The sequence below is a fragment of the Phyllostomus discolor genome, chromosome 13 (genome assembly GCF_004126475.2).
Source record: "Phyllostomus discolor isolate MPI-MPIP mPhyDis1 chromosome 13, mPhyDis1.pri.v3, whole genome shotgun sequence".
Lineage (NCBI taxonomy): Eukaryota > Metazoa > Chordata > Mammalia > Chiroptera > Phyllostomidae > Phyllostomus > Phyllostomus discolor.
The window spans coordinates 38,588,328-38,603,040 of record NC_040915.2 but is presented as its reverse complement, the minus strand read 5'-3'; the positions used below and the strand labels follow the sequence as shown (position 1 = coordinate 38,603,040).

The following is a 14,713-nucleotide window of genomic DNA, read 5'->3' as shown; positions in this document are numbered from 1 at the left end:
TCCTTTCCAGAAACGCCTCTCCTCACCCGGGCCGGCGCCGCAACTGCACGCATGTCGGCATCGGGCTCTGCCTCCCTCGGTCCCGATGAGGGCGTGCCGGGTGCTGGAGCCGGCGCTTTACCCACCTCATGCCCTCAGCCCCCACCCACCCCAGCTTTCCTGGGGTGCAACTGACGTGCCGTTGACTTTCCGCCAAAGCTCTAGGATGGAGATACAACTGTCCTCATTTTACAGACAGAAAATAAACTGCGGCTCAGGGGCTCAAGAAGATGACACATTTACCCTAGCTCGTGAAGCCAAGAAGTGCAAGGGCTGGAATTAAAGCGTGAGAAGGTCTAATGTCAAATCTTAACACCACTGGACAAGACTGTCTTCTCGGCTGCAATGTAAGTGGGACCCACAAATTCTCCGATGTTGCGGCTCGGCAGTGGACCCAGAGCAGCACATCAACAGACACTTCTCCCGCACTGCCTTCCAAAGAGCTTGCAAAACAGAGACCTCACTGATCAAGACCAGCACACGGACTTTTCCCAAGCATCACTGACAGAGGAGAAACTCGAAGCCTCTTTATTCTAACTGAACAGGAAATTCTGTGATTTGTGTCTGGGAAGGTGGCAATATTTTAACCATCTTTTCTTCACTGGGGGAGAAAAGCAGCACAGCACGTTCTCTGGGCGCAAGGCAGAGGCGCGCCCGTGTCCTGGGGGTCAGGGAAGCAGAGCTCACGTCGACAGCTCAGCCTGCCGGAGAGTCAGCAGTCAACCTCCGGCAGTTTCAAGGGCAGGAACCTGAGGGCTGCGCCAGCCCTCAGGGAGGGCCAGCACACTGCCCCTGCCCCTGCCCACGCACCAGTCCCCTAGCCTCTTCGAAGGCAGGCCAGGAAGGGGAGGGAGTTGTCTCCACCACTCAATGTCCGGATCAAGCGATAAAGAGGAATAAAAACCATTTCTGTGGGACTGAATGGAAACAAAAATAAATGTTTTATCCAGATTGGCATTCTAGTTTAACATGTGTACAATTTCCCTTCCCTATTTTGGGTACATGTTTACCTCTTTTTTATTTTTTTTTAATTCTTAAAGATGTTATTTATTTATTTTTAGAGAGAGCAGAAAAGAGGAAGAGAGGGAAAGAGACATCAGTGTGAGGGAGAAACACTGATTAGTAGCCTCTCGCATGCCCCCAACTGGGGACCCGGCCCGCAGTCCAGGCATTTGCCCCGACTGGGAATCAAACTGGTGACCTTTCGGTCTGCAGGCCGGCACTCAATCCACAGAGCCACACCAGCCAGGGCTGTCTCTTTTTAAATAAGCACTGCAAACAACAGCATACAGGGTATTTATTTGACTTTTACTGGGAAGGCGGGGTGGGAACAGGGGTAAGCAGTACTTGTCTTTGTTGCTTTCATTCTTCATGGAAACACACACACACACACACACGGAAAGAACCAGGTCCTCTGAGCACAGTGCTTGAGATGTGAAGATATCAAGCAAGGAAGTGGAATTTTCTGCCCAAATCTCTCAAAGACCCAGAAGGCCTACTGAACTATGCTGTTTAGTATAGGGGATACATTAGCATGAGGAATTTTAAGGAGTGGAGACTAACAAAAATAGAGTCAAATCCTGAAGCCTCACTGCTACGATGCCAGCTGTGCCCAGCGCCTGGTGGGAGAGTGGCTCACCAGGACGGCGTTCGGGGGCCACTCTGGAGCTGCGCTGGGGCAGAGAGGACGCCCTCTGGGCTCTCTGCCCCGCAGGTCACCGTCACCCGACTGCACACTCAGTGTCCACTTCACGGGGCGGCTGGGGACCAACAGGAGCGGGCTCTGCAGGGCACTCGTGCACATCACTGCAGCCTGAGGTCTCAAGGTGTTCAACCGAACCTCAGACTCTGCAGGAAGCGCCTCGGCCGGAGAGAGGCAGGGAGAGGCTGCACCTCTGGAAGGACCGCCCCTCCCCTCTCTGTGGACTTGCATTCCACAGCGTGGGACCAGTAAATGAGCCCTCATCTGGGGACTTAAAGCTCCTCGTGTTACTCAGAGTTTGCTCCTTGTCCACGTTCCTTCCTGAATAAAGGTCCTCCCTGATGGCGGGAACAAGAGGACCAAGCTTCCCTCCCGTCTAGATAAACGCCAAGGCCTGTGCTCAGCACAGGAGTCAGCTGACTGGCTGGGCCTCAAATTACAGTGCTGCTGATAGGTGCCAACCACCCACTGTCACAGCTGGAGACGCCCTGGCACTGACAGCTGGCCCAGACTCATTTACATTCTCTTCACGCAGCCATTCAGCTACTGTAGGCGGCGGCAGATGCCTGTTTTTCTTAAAGCAACAAAACTGGCCCATCGCAGTGAATTTCAGTTATATTTCACTTCCTAGGAAGGGGCCTGGAAAGGGTGGGGAAAGGAGGTGAGTAGGGAAGAGAGCTGATGGGTGGGAAAGACACATTAAAAACAACGTGACAATGGGAAGAGATGGGCAGTTACGTTCACGATCTCAGGCTCCCCGAAAAGACAGCAAGCTGGGTTCTTCAGCTAGTTGCATTAAAGCCTCCCCACTTGATGGCCTCCCCTCTTTAGCACTTGCTTCTTGAGTACTCCAACTTCCACATTGTGGCCCTGGCTGCCTTTCCAGAAAGATCTACTTTATGGAGCAAAATTATGGTTTTGGAAAGGCAGAAGACTTAAAAGGGTAATTTCTGACCCTAAGAATAAATACTCCAAAAACACTGCTTCCAAATCTCCTTTTCTCCAACACGGCAGTCCCACACCCCACACACCCAATTCTCGGCCAGGCAGCACTCGGGGAACAAACTGGTGGCTCCTTTACCTGGAAACACAGGGCCCCGCTGCCCCGCGGGCCTTGACGCGGCTTCCCAGACACCAAGGAACCCTAGATGCTTTCCCCTTCTTGTCAGACAGTGTCTCATTCCTCGGGGATTTCAGAGGCATGCCTGCAGGCACTGCCGGCCTCCTCCAAGCAATGCGTGAATATTAACACCGCATCTCAGAGTGCCAAGTGCCTGGAAATTACACTGGAGTTTAGATCACTGGCAAAGCCACTACAACGAGGAGGCTGATGCCCTTAGTCTCACAGGGGCCATAACTAGCTCATGGCTCACTTCTTAAACCTTAGGAATCCTGCAGGGGTAACAGTTGGCTTAGCCACCTAGAGAGGAGAAAGGATGCCATAGGAGATTCTGTGCAAAGGAGAAGGGGAAAAGCCTGTGCCCGGCCACACTGGTGTCTCTGATACTGCAATCTGAATGTACGCAGTGGTTTGCTTTGGTGCTAAGCCTAAGAGAATTCTGTCAGTTCTGCTTACAAGGCAATGTTTTGCTGACACAAGCTTAAAAAAATGCCCAAGAGAAACCTTTCCTCACAGAGCGTCAGCGCCACCTAGTGGCAGTTGTTTCCACAGCTCACAGTAGGGTGGACAGGGCTTTCACCGTAAGCTCTCCCCTTCAAAGGACAGGGTGGGGACCTCTCTGCAGCCTGCTGTCACTGTCTCGGGTTCCCATGAGGCACAGTTGTCATTCTATTTTCCACAGTAGGGCCAAAACAGGAAGACTGTCCCTGACAGTCGAGAATGTCATGGTATTATCCACAGGCCAGGCTCAAGTTCTGAAGCACACTGCAATGGACAACGCACCATGACACAGAACATGACTGAGGAATGTGACAAGACTTGAATAAATGGAAAGACATACTTTGAACTCAGATAGCAGGACTCAACATTTTTTTAAGGAAGTAACTTCCCTAAACTCATCTATAAACTTGGTAAGACTCGAATGAAAAGGCCACCAGCTGCTCTCCCACTCCTAGCTGGCCCAGCCCCGTCCCCTCTGCCGTCCCCGGTGGCCCCTGTCCTCTGCCTGCCCCTGGGCTCTTTCAGCGCCTCTCGCTCACGACCGAGAAGCCCTCCTCCAGCCCTGACCCCTCCTCCCATGTCCCTGACGCTAGTCACTTGCTGGACAGCTAATCACTGGGCACCTGCCATCTGCCAGCCATTGGAAAACATACGCATACCAAACAGTTCCACACCCGGAACTCAACATGTCCAAAACGGGATTTTGTTTCTATTCTAGTTCCCATTTTGAGTGAACAGCATCGTCATCCACTTAGCGGCCCACACCAGAGCAGGGAGACTCTTCCCAACGGCCAGTCGGAGGATCTCCTCCTCGCCCTGTCTCCCTCTCCTCTTTCAAACCCGCTCCCTCCCCCCCCCCAGTCAGCTGGTCCTTGTGACCCCGTCGCTCAGGCGAAACTGCTGGGAACCGACGCAAACTTCAGTGCCTCGGAACAGAGACTCGCTTTTACAAGTCCGTCTTGGCAGAAAGAAAAGAGGCAGGGAGTCTCATGCTGCTGTTTTATCAGTTGTGGTAAAAAACACTTAACACGAAACCCACCTTAAAAACACTTTTAAGAGCACGGTGAAGTAGTGTTAACTCCATGTGCGTAGTTATACAGGAGATCTTCAGGACGAGCGCCTCTCGCATGACCGAAATTCCTCACCACTGCCTGGCAACTCCTCATGCCCCCCCCCCCCCGGCTACTTTCTGCTGCTACGCTTGCCCACTTCAGATGCGTCCCCTAAGTGCAATCATACAGTATGTGTCTCCTGTGACTGGCTCATGTCAACGATAACGCGCTCAACGTTTATCCATGTTGTTGCGCATGTCAGAATTCCCTTCCTTTTTGAACGCTGTATAATATCTGACTGTGTGGACAGACTATGTCTTCTTCGCTCATTCATCCACTGTTGGACACTCGGACTGTTTCCATGTCCTGGTGGTTGTGAATAAAGCTGCGATAAACACGCAAGTGCAAATATCTCTTCGAGATCTGTGTTAAATTCTTTTCGACAACTACTCTAAAGCAGGATTGCTGCATACAGTAATTTTATTTTTTATTTTTGAGGACACTCCATACTACTTTCCACAGCGGCTGAATCATTTTACATTCCCACCAAAAATGCACAAGGGTTTCAATTTCTCCACATCCTTGCTGATACTTGTTTTTTTTATTTAAAGATTTTACTTATTTATTTTTAGAGAGGGGAAGGGAGGGAGAAAGAGGGAGAGACACATCAATGTGTGGTTGCCTCTCACACTCCCCGCATTGGGGACCTGGCCCCAGCCTGGGCACGTGCCCTGCACTGGGAATGAACTGGTGACCCTTTGGTTCGCAGGCTGGCACTCAGTCTACGAGCCACACCAGCCAGGTGTGTGTGTTTTTTTTTTTTTTTTTTGGCTGTCTGCTTTTTTAGTGTCATATCCAGAAAAATCACCAAACTTTCCCCGTTTTCTGCTAAAAGTTTTATAGTTTCAGGCCATACGTTTAATTCTTTAATTCATTTTGAGCTGCTTTCTAAGACGATAATGGGCAATTCATTCTTTCGCACACGTTACACAGTCTCCCCAGCACTGTTTGAAACGACCGTCCCCTCCCCACTGAGTAGTCTCGGCATCGCTGACTATATACGCCATGAGTTTAACTTCCGGGCTCGCCACTCTGTTCTACTGTCTTTGTGTTTGTCTTTCTGCTGGGGCGCGCTGCTTTGATTACTGTAAGCTGTGCAATATGCTTTGAAGGGAGGAAGTGTCAGGTCTCCGGCTTTGTTCTTCTTTCTCAAGACTGTCTTGGCTATTTCGGCCCTTTGTGGTCCATGTGAATTTTAGGATTATTTTTTCTGTTTCTGTGAAGAATGTTATTGGGATTTTTATAGGAATTGCACTGAATCTTAGATGGCTTTGGACAGTATGATGTTTTAACAGTACCGTCTTCCAATCCATGACCATGAATGTCTTTCCACTCACTCGTGTATTTCAGCAACGTTTTGTGGTTTCCAGTGTGCAGATCTTTCACCTCCGTGGTTAAGGCTTATTCCTAAGTATTTTATTCCTTTTCATACTACTATAAATGGGACTGTTTTCTTAATTTCATTTTTGGATTTTTTTTTGGTAGTGTAAAAGAAACAGAACTGATTCCTGCCTGTTAATTTGGTATCCTGTAACTCTGCTGAATTTGCTAGTTCTAACGGTTTTGTAAAAAGTGGAATTTTACAGTTGATTTTTTCCCCACTAACAGTCATGTCATCCGCAAGCAGAGGTAACGTTACCCCTTCCTTTCTAACCTGCATGCCTTTTGTTTACTTCTTATGGCTTGCTGCTCTTGCAGAACTGCCAGGGACGTCACAGAGAAGTGGCCGGTGGGCCTCCTTGCCCTTCTCCTGACCTCAGCAGAGAAGTTACCAGTTTTCTACCCTGAGGACGGGGAAAATCTTTCCCCGCCCTTGCACCTTCAGTCTGTGTGTGCCACTGAATACGAGTTGTTTGTGGACAGTGCATAACTGGATACCGTTACTTCCTTTTTAAAAAAAAATATCCATTTAGCCACTCTACGTCCTTTGAATGGGGAGTTTAATCCATTTATAGCTAACGTTAGTACTGACAGGGAAGAACTTAAATTATTGCCATTTGTCCTGCAGCTTGTCTGTCCCTTGCTGCCTCCACGGTTCACTGATTGTTTTGTGGTGACATGCTCCGAATCCTTTCCCACTTTCCCCTGCGCATATTTATAACATCGTATGTTAAGCTGATCACTTCTATCATATACAAAAACTACTCTTTTATCCTCTTCAGATTATTAATGTCACAAATTACTTCTTTTATATTGTGTGCCCATTAACTATAAAAAGCATTTTTATAGTTAAATACTCTTGATTTTTAAAATTCTACACCAGAGTGAAAAGTGACATCATAGACACACCTTACAGTATTCTGTCTGCCCACACATTCACCTTTCCCAACGGGCTTTACAGCTTTACGAACTTTTGTGCTGCTACCCATCACCCTTTCATTGCAACTGGAGGGAGTCCCTCTAGCATCTCTTGTTACGGCAGGTCTAGTGGTGACAAACTCCCTCAGCGTTTGTTTATCTGTGAATAAAGAAAACTCATGCTGGACACAGTATTCTTGATTAGCAGTTTCTTCTTTTATTCCTTCAGCACTTTGAATACAGTGCTACTCTCTTTTGTCCTACAAGGTTTCTGCTGAAAAATGTACTGAGAATCTTTTGGGATCTCCCCTGTATATGACATCTGCTTTTCTCTTGCTGTTTTAAAAAGTCTCGCCCCGGCTGGTGTGGCTCAGTGGATGGAGCGCAGGCTGCAAACTAAAAGGTCATTAGTTCGACTCCCAGTCAGGGCACATGCCTGGGTTGCAGGCCAGGTCCCCAGTGGAGGCCACATGAGAGGCAACCACACACTGATGTTTCTCTCCTCTTTCTCCCTCCCTTCCACTCCCTCTAAAAATAAACAAAATCTAAAAAAAAAATTCTGTCTCTGACTTTCGACAATTTGATTATAAAATGTCTCATTCCATCCTAATTCAGGTGCATTTGGCTTCTTAAATCTGGATGTCCACTTCCTTCACCAGATTTCGACAATTTGATTATAAAATGTCTCATTCCATCCTAATTCAGGTGCATTTGGCTTCTTAAATCTGGATGTCCACTTCCTTCACCAGATTTTGGAAGTCTGACCATTATTTTTTCAAACACGCTTTCTGCCTCTCTCTCTCCTCTCCTTCTGGGATATTCAAAATACATGCAGTGGTCTGCTTGATGGTGTCTCATATGTCCCTTAAGCTTTCTTTACTCTTTGTTTTGTGCTTTTTTTTTCTTTTTGCTTCACTCATTAATTTCAAATAACCTGTGTTTGCTGATTCTCAGGCTTAAGTCAGTTGTTAAACCCTAATAGTGAAATTCTCAATCACTGATTATATTGTTCAGCTCCAAATTTTGTTTGGTTCTTTTAAATGTTTTCTCGTCCTGGCTGGTGTGGCTCAGCTGGCTGGAGCATCGTCCCGCGAACTGAATGGGCTCAGTTCCCAGTCAGGGCACATACCTAGGCTGCAGGTTCAGTGCCAAGTCAGGGTGCATGTGAGAGGCAGCCAACTGCTGCTTCTCTCCTTCTCTGTCTCCTCCCCTTCCCTTCTAAAATCAATAAACATGTTCTTGGGTGAGGCTGAAAGTAAGTAAATAAGTAAACAAATAAAATACTTTCCCTTTGCTGATATTTTCACATTCTTATTCTCATCACCTCACATACCATTTTCCTGAGCGCACTGTGCATCTCCATGATGGTTTTGAAATTTTTGTCAAGTAATTCATTTACCTCCATTATCTTTAGGGTAAGTGTTTAAAGATTTGTTTTTTTGTTGGACCACATTTCTTCTTGTGCCTGGTCACTTTGTGTGGGAACCCACACATCTGAAAAAGCCATCTTTCCTACTCTTTACAGACTTGGTTCAGGGAGAGATCTTCACCTGGCTTGGATCTGAAGCGCCTCTGAAGCCGTTTCTGTGAAGGAGTCTTCTTCGGACTCCGTCAACCACCAATTAGGGAGGTGTTGCTCCTTTCTATTTTCAGTAGCTTAAAATCTCTTGCTCCCTCTGGTGTCTGTCTGCAGCAGTGCAGGTCCTCTGGAGCTGCTGAAGATGCCCAGTTCTTTGTTCTCAGAGGCCTGTCAGTCTTTGGGGCCAGGTAAGACAGAGGCCAGGCCCTTGCACAGTCCTCCAATAGCTGGAATGCTGGACTCCCACTCCAGCGCTTCCCCTGCTTAGGGAGACGCCAGGACTCGGGAGTTTCCTCCCACACTGAGTGGAGGGGAAGCAATGCTGAGCGAGTGTATGCCAGCTCGAACCCCTGCCTCTGTTCTCGGTGCCCGACCCGGGGCCCTTCCCTGTCAGCGCTTTGAGTCAGGGGAGAGAGAAGCCAGCCCCTTGGGTGGCCCCTGAGAAGCCTGCAAGTTGGGGGCACGTTCCACTCTTCTCACCCCCTTCCCAGCGGGGAGCTCCGGGTTTAGAGTTTCCCCCCACACGAGCTGGCAGGAGGGCTGTGGTGTGGGTTCCAAGGTTTTCCTACAGGGTTCACTGCAGCTGGCTCTCCACTGTTGGGAGTACGAGAGCCTCTTAACTGGTTTCTAGAGTTCTCACCACGGAACCAGTCCGTGTACTGATGAACAAGGGTTACTTCGGGGGAAGAAGGGTCTGAGGCTGCCTATTCCACCATCTCGCTGACACTACTCTGAAGCACACGCCTTTACTACTTTCTCACGTAAGTGACCTATTTCACCCCACTCACGTTTCACTAGCCAGAAGAAGCTACATGGTCACCTCCAAGTTCAACGTGGCACCCGTACTTCTCCCACAGAGGTGAAGCAGAGTATCTGGTGTTTCTGCCTAGGGTTTCAAGAACCTCCGGGAGGCTTTCACAGGCACCCCAGGCTGGACGTCTTGGCGCTCGTGGGCGCTGTTTCAGACTCACTGTGCGCCCCAGTGGCTGCCTGCAACGGCCTTTGGAGAACCGCGGCCGCTCCTCCTCTCTGGCCTTCTAAGTCGTCCACGAGCACTTTTACTAGGGCATCTACTCCGGAATCACACCCCGAATGTGTTCCCAGCGCCGGCTTATCCGTCCAGGGAGACTCCAGGCAGGGCGGTGCTGGTACGAGTCTCTCGGCTGGAGCCCTCAGCAGCCAAGCGGGTCTCCCTGTACCTCACCCCCTCGCCCCCTGCCTCACAGCAGGGTCAAGGCCACCGGACCCTGGCCCCACCCAGCTCGTGAACCTTCCCCTCCACACTCCCAGTGCGGTCCGAGTCCAGGATGCTACTGCTCCTCGGACCCGGAACACTCCAACACCTTCACTCTCACTTCGCTCCCACCCTTCCTTCCCCTGGCTGCTGTCTCCTTGTTCTCTGCGTCTTAGGCCTGTCAGTCCCTCCATGTGCTTAGTTCTAAGACGCCAGAGACTCCTGGGACAGTTGTTATAGCAACAGCCTGAGGTGGGGATGCATTACTAAACAAACACACAAGTTATAAGAATACACTCAGATTTTACACAGAAATGTTAACATTGAAATTAAAAAAGTCCATTACTTTAGTTTCTTTCTTCCTTTTCCAATATGTACTTTCATTTCAAGGAAGAGATATAATTTTCAACTCCGATCATGCGATTGTGTTTTAGAAAACTGCTTAAAAGATACTTATCTAACCCTGGCTGGTGTGGCTTGGTGTATTGAGTGCTAGCCCGTGAACCCAAAGGTCGCCGGTTCACTTCCCAGTCAGGGCACACGCCTGGGTTGCAGGCGGGGCCCCACCTGGGGGCGTGCGAGAGCCAACCAATCAATGTATCTCGCACATCACTGAGGTATCTCTCGCACATTGATGTTTCTCCCTCTTTCTCTCCCTTCCTTGCCTTCTCTCTAAAAATAAATAAAATCTTAAAAAAACGAGGCATTTGTTAAGTAGATGCCAGTATTCATTAAAAACTCTAAGTGGCTTGTAAATAGTTGACAAATTTAAGACATTCTTAATTCACAGAACAGTCGTCTGAAGAGAAGAGACATTTTGAACAGTGAGGTGACTGGGCAGCTGCAGTCTCACCAAACACAATCACGCCTCACGAGATCAGTTAGGGGGATGACCTACCCGACGTAACAGATGCCACCACGATGCCCCGTCCCTTAATCAAAGCAATGAGGTCAGGACTTTGGAAACGGCGGGCTATGAAACTCGTGGAGCACAATGGGGTGGTGAAAAGAGAATCCAAGGATAATGCTGGCATTGTGGAAGAACACAAAACTCATCCCAGTTCACGTGACAGTGTCCTTACGGGAAAATGGCACAACGTGGCGATCCAGAGCTTTGCAACTGCAATTCCACAACTGGCCCCATCTCTGTTACCATGCCAACCACCACTCACCAAATACCGATCTTCATTTGCTTTCCTGGAAAAGGGAGTACGCAAACCCTTCTCTCTGGTCAACACGCAGATAACCAGGAGATGCCTACACCGTTACGGAGCTCATAATGCCATAATTCAAATATGAATGTAGAAAAAAGTCTGCCTCCCTACCTTACGGCAGCGAGGGTTGGGGCAGCTGAACCTCTTCACATCGCTGTCCAGCAGAGCGGGGAAGCTACAGGAGGGGCACCTGCAGGCACAAGAGCAGGGGCACGTTACTCCAACAGGAAAGCTGGGTGTGGCTGCACGCAACGTTCCCGCTGCGATGGCGTTCTCAGCTGCATGGACACATTCCCTTTCACTCCTGTCTTTTCACGGCAGCACGACCGAGGTTCTCCTTTGTGCCGGCTCTTTCCAGGAAATGCGGTGCCATCGGGTCCCGTTCCAGTGCAAACCATGCCGCCATACACACACCTTTCTGAGAACTCCCACCCCACGTCACCCTTCCTCCAACCCAAGGGACAACGCTTGTGCCTACAAGCCAGATGGTTAAGACACCAAGGAATGTAGGCAAAAATTTGAATTGCAGATTTTTCCATGACCAATTCTTTTACTGCTCAGCAAGAAATGCTGGAAAATCGGGAAGATACGCTTTGCTACAGAACTTCCGTCACCTGGCCCAAGGGCCCAGGCAGCCTCCCTGCTGGAGAGTGAGTCGACAGGTGACACGCTCGGGCTCCGAGGACTCACCGGACAAGCTCGTCGGCATAGGCCGCAGCGACCTCCTCTTCGGCTTTGCGCTCGTAGTACTTGTACAGGACGGTCTGGGGAAGCACCTTCTCCAGCTCGCTGGTGGGGAACGAGCACGTGCAGCTGCCCTCCATGCAGCTGAGCTCTGACTAGAACGGTGAGGTCAGGAGGCAAAAAGGAAAACAAGGGATTTCAACCACGGTTTTGGAAAGACGAAAGGCCTCAGTGGTTAAATGCATCTAGAGCAAATGGCTCGTGGTTAGGAACACAGGTTCTGAGACGATACGGACCTGCCCGTCCTCTCCTCTCTGAGCAGCACCCGGAACAGCAAGGGAACTAGGAAACAAAGCACCAGGTCCCTCTCTGACGCCCCCAGAGGACCCCCATCAGCCTGAACCCCAATACACAAGGGGGGACGGCGGGTGAGGAAGGGTGACAGGCACAGCGGAGTGGAGGGAGGCCACAATCAGCATCTGAAAAGGAGACCCTCGAGAGCGGCATGCTGGTTCCGGCACGCTGCTTCCTGCGAGAGCCCCCGGAAAGGCGGAGCCCAGACACCCTGGGAGGCAGAGGGGAGCGGTGGTGGTGGTGGCGGGGGGAGGTGGGGCAACCGACAGGACAGGACAGGACAGGACAGGACGGCACACTCCAAGCCCTGGGATCCTGTGGAAAGCCTCCAGTTCCCACCCCGGTCAGATGGACTCCGGTGACTGCAACTCTCCCGGGAGAAAGGGGCACGGGCTCCAGACTCCACTCTTGCAGCCACTCACAGCAGGCTGCGGCCCCACGCTGCGGCACTCTGACCTCCTCTGCCGCTCCCGTCCGTTTCTGAGGACGCTTGCGAAGACACTGCGCCCACCTGGGTATTCCAGGACCATCTCCCTAGTTTAAGGTGACACCAAGAGCAACCTTCATTTCCCTGGGCCGTGGAAGGTGCTACGGGGATGAGGAGGCGGATGTCTGCGGGGGGCGGGGCATTGTTCTGCCAATCACAACCCCCTGCTCCTAGCTGTTCGTGACTGAACTGTAACTACCTTTAGATAACCGATGTTGAATGACTTAAGTATTGGTGGGTATTCATGAAAGGCAATTTCGGCTTTTAAATGGTCATTAACACAACACAAAACTCCTTTCCCTATTATGCTGTTGTCAAGAGAAACTGACTTTGAAAGGTGAAATATGATTGCATATAAAATAGTTACTGATCTTAATACAACTATAAAGTCCTTTAAAATGTGTAAAGAACCTGTTAAAGAACTAATTTACACCCCCAGACACTCAAACAGGCTGCAAGACCCTCTCCTTCTGAGCGTCCCTCGGCTTCCTTCCGGACCGGAAGCCGAGGGAGCAGCAGGCGCTGCTGCGGCAGGGGAGGGCACGGCCCCCCGAGGGAAACCCGCTGTGCTGGGGACCAGCACGGACGGTCGCACGGGCCGGGCTGCCGAGCACCCGCGCGCACTGCCGTGTCCCAGCAGGGCTCCGGAGCACGGAGCAGGCGCTCCCACCCGTGGGCGCGGCCCGCGCCTCCTACCTTTCCGGACCCGAAGACGGCCTCCTGGGCGTATCTGATGAGACACTCCTTGCAGAACAGGTGGGCGTCCGCGCACTGCGTCAGCTCCTCGAACGGAAACTCCCCGTAGCAGCAGCGGCACTCGATCAGCTGGCCGTCCTGCGGGCCGCCACAGGCACGCGTGAGACACCCCCACGTGAGCAGGGACAGCGAGGCTCACCCCCCCCGCCCTGCCTGCACCCTGAGGTGAGGAGCTGCCCCGGGAGCCGGGACGCCACGGGCTGCTGTCTGCTGCACAAAGGTAGCTCCGGACGCCAGTACGAGCACTGACACGCAGTCAACGAAAGTGAGGTCTTCACTTCTGGGGGTGATTTTGTTGTCCTCTTTTGTTTAACGTTATCCCATTCATGAATTCCGTGGTGCCCGCAGAACTATACCACCTGCGGTCAGGCTCTATTGCTAACACGATGTTAAGAGGCAGGGACAAGTGGCACAAACAATGTTATCTCAAAAGCCGTTCTGTCTCTTGTTGTGAGAGCGCAGTGCGGGAAAACCATGCCCCAACCCACGCTCTGTCTCCAGCAACCGTGGGAGCCAACTAAGGCAGCAGTCCAAGTGCATCCCCACCGTGGCAGCAAAGGCCGCACGTGAGGGACAGAGCCCTGAGGCCAGAGAGACCCCTGCTGCAACTCTAAGTGACGTCTGAGTTCTGAGTCTGCCTGCAAGAGCCCGTTCCATGGGCCACAGGCAGCGTCCGTGACAGGAACACCCCCTCCCCTCAGCCCCGCCCAGTCCGGCAGGAGGGCCACAGGGAGGTTTCCAGGGCCGGCTGCACTGCGCTTACACACTCAGCGCTTACACACTCAGCGGCACAAGGGGCGCCTATCTGGGGACCAGTGCGCCATCACAATCCTGAGGAAACGTGATGAGAGAAAACAGCCTATGAAAAACACCGGAATAGACGAATTAGCTGAGTTTTCAAAATACCTTTTGATACTGCTCTTCGTTCATCTGCAGCGCAAGCAGGAAGTCTTCGTGCTGAGGGACAACAGACCAGACACGCAGGGAGAAGTTTAGTAAAGAGGTCACAGCCCATGTACGATTTATTTCCACAGACATAAAGAGCTATTCTTACTAGTCTTCTCTTCAGTTACACAGTTGAGCAGTTTAGAATCTATTCTATCAAATCCTGACCCCCAAATCATCTTTCCGGCACTCTGACCACACGGGGAACCGTGCAAGCGCTCCTGCTGCACCCGGCTCCGCGGCCATCCCGGGAGAAGCCCTGGTGCCAGCGAGGGGCAAGCCGCTGAACTAGGCACTTTTTTCTTTGAAAAAATACCGTCTTTACGTGAAAAAAACAGCAAAAACTTTAGGTATTTGGCAGACATTCCCTCAAGACTGATGACTGTTTGTGGCAGCGATAAAATTCCAGCTCTCAAACAGAAACCAGAATTTTGGGGTGCTGACTAGTGAGGTCCAGCTGGCTGGGCATTCCACAAAGCGAAAGGTCGTCAGTTCAACTCCCGGTCAGGGCACATGCCTGGGCTGTGGGTTTGGTTCTCTGTCGGGGAGTGTGTGGGGGCGACCGACTAATGTTTCTCTTTCACGCAGATGCTTTAGAAATCAGAATTTTGGACAAGTCGTCCTGACCCATCTGTCACCGAGTCACCAGTCCACCTATCATCTGCTGCATCAGGTGACACGGCTGCTC

At 50.9% G+C, this 14,713-nt stretch overlaps 1 protein-coding gene across 2 annotated transcripts in view; it reads right to left on the bottom strand.

The window, feature by feature from the left end:
- Positions 1-14,713, bottom strand: part of RNF216 (ring finger protein 216) — a 104,626-nt gene that overhangs the window by 57,329 nt on the left and 32,584 nt on the right. For both annotated transcript variants that reach the window (XM_028527268.2, XM_028527270.2), the window contains exons 10-13: positions 13,987-14,037; positions 13,021-13,158; positions 11,490-11,638; positions 10,911-10,989 (exon numbers count right to left, since the gene is read on the bottom strand). In XM_028527268.2, coding sequence (XP_028383069.1) covers positions 10,911-10,989; positions 11,490-11,638; positions 13,021-13,158; positions 13,987-14,037 — 417 coding nt within the window. The remainder of the gene's footprint in view (positions 1-10,910; positions 10,990-11,489; positions 11,639-13,020; positions 13,159-13,986; positions 14,038-14,713) is intronic.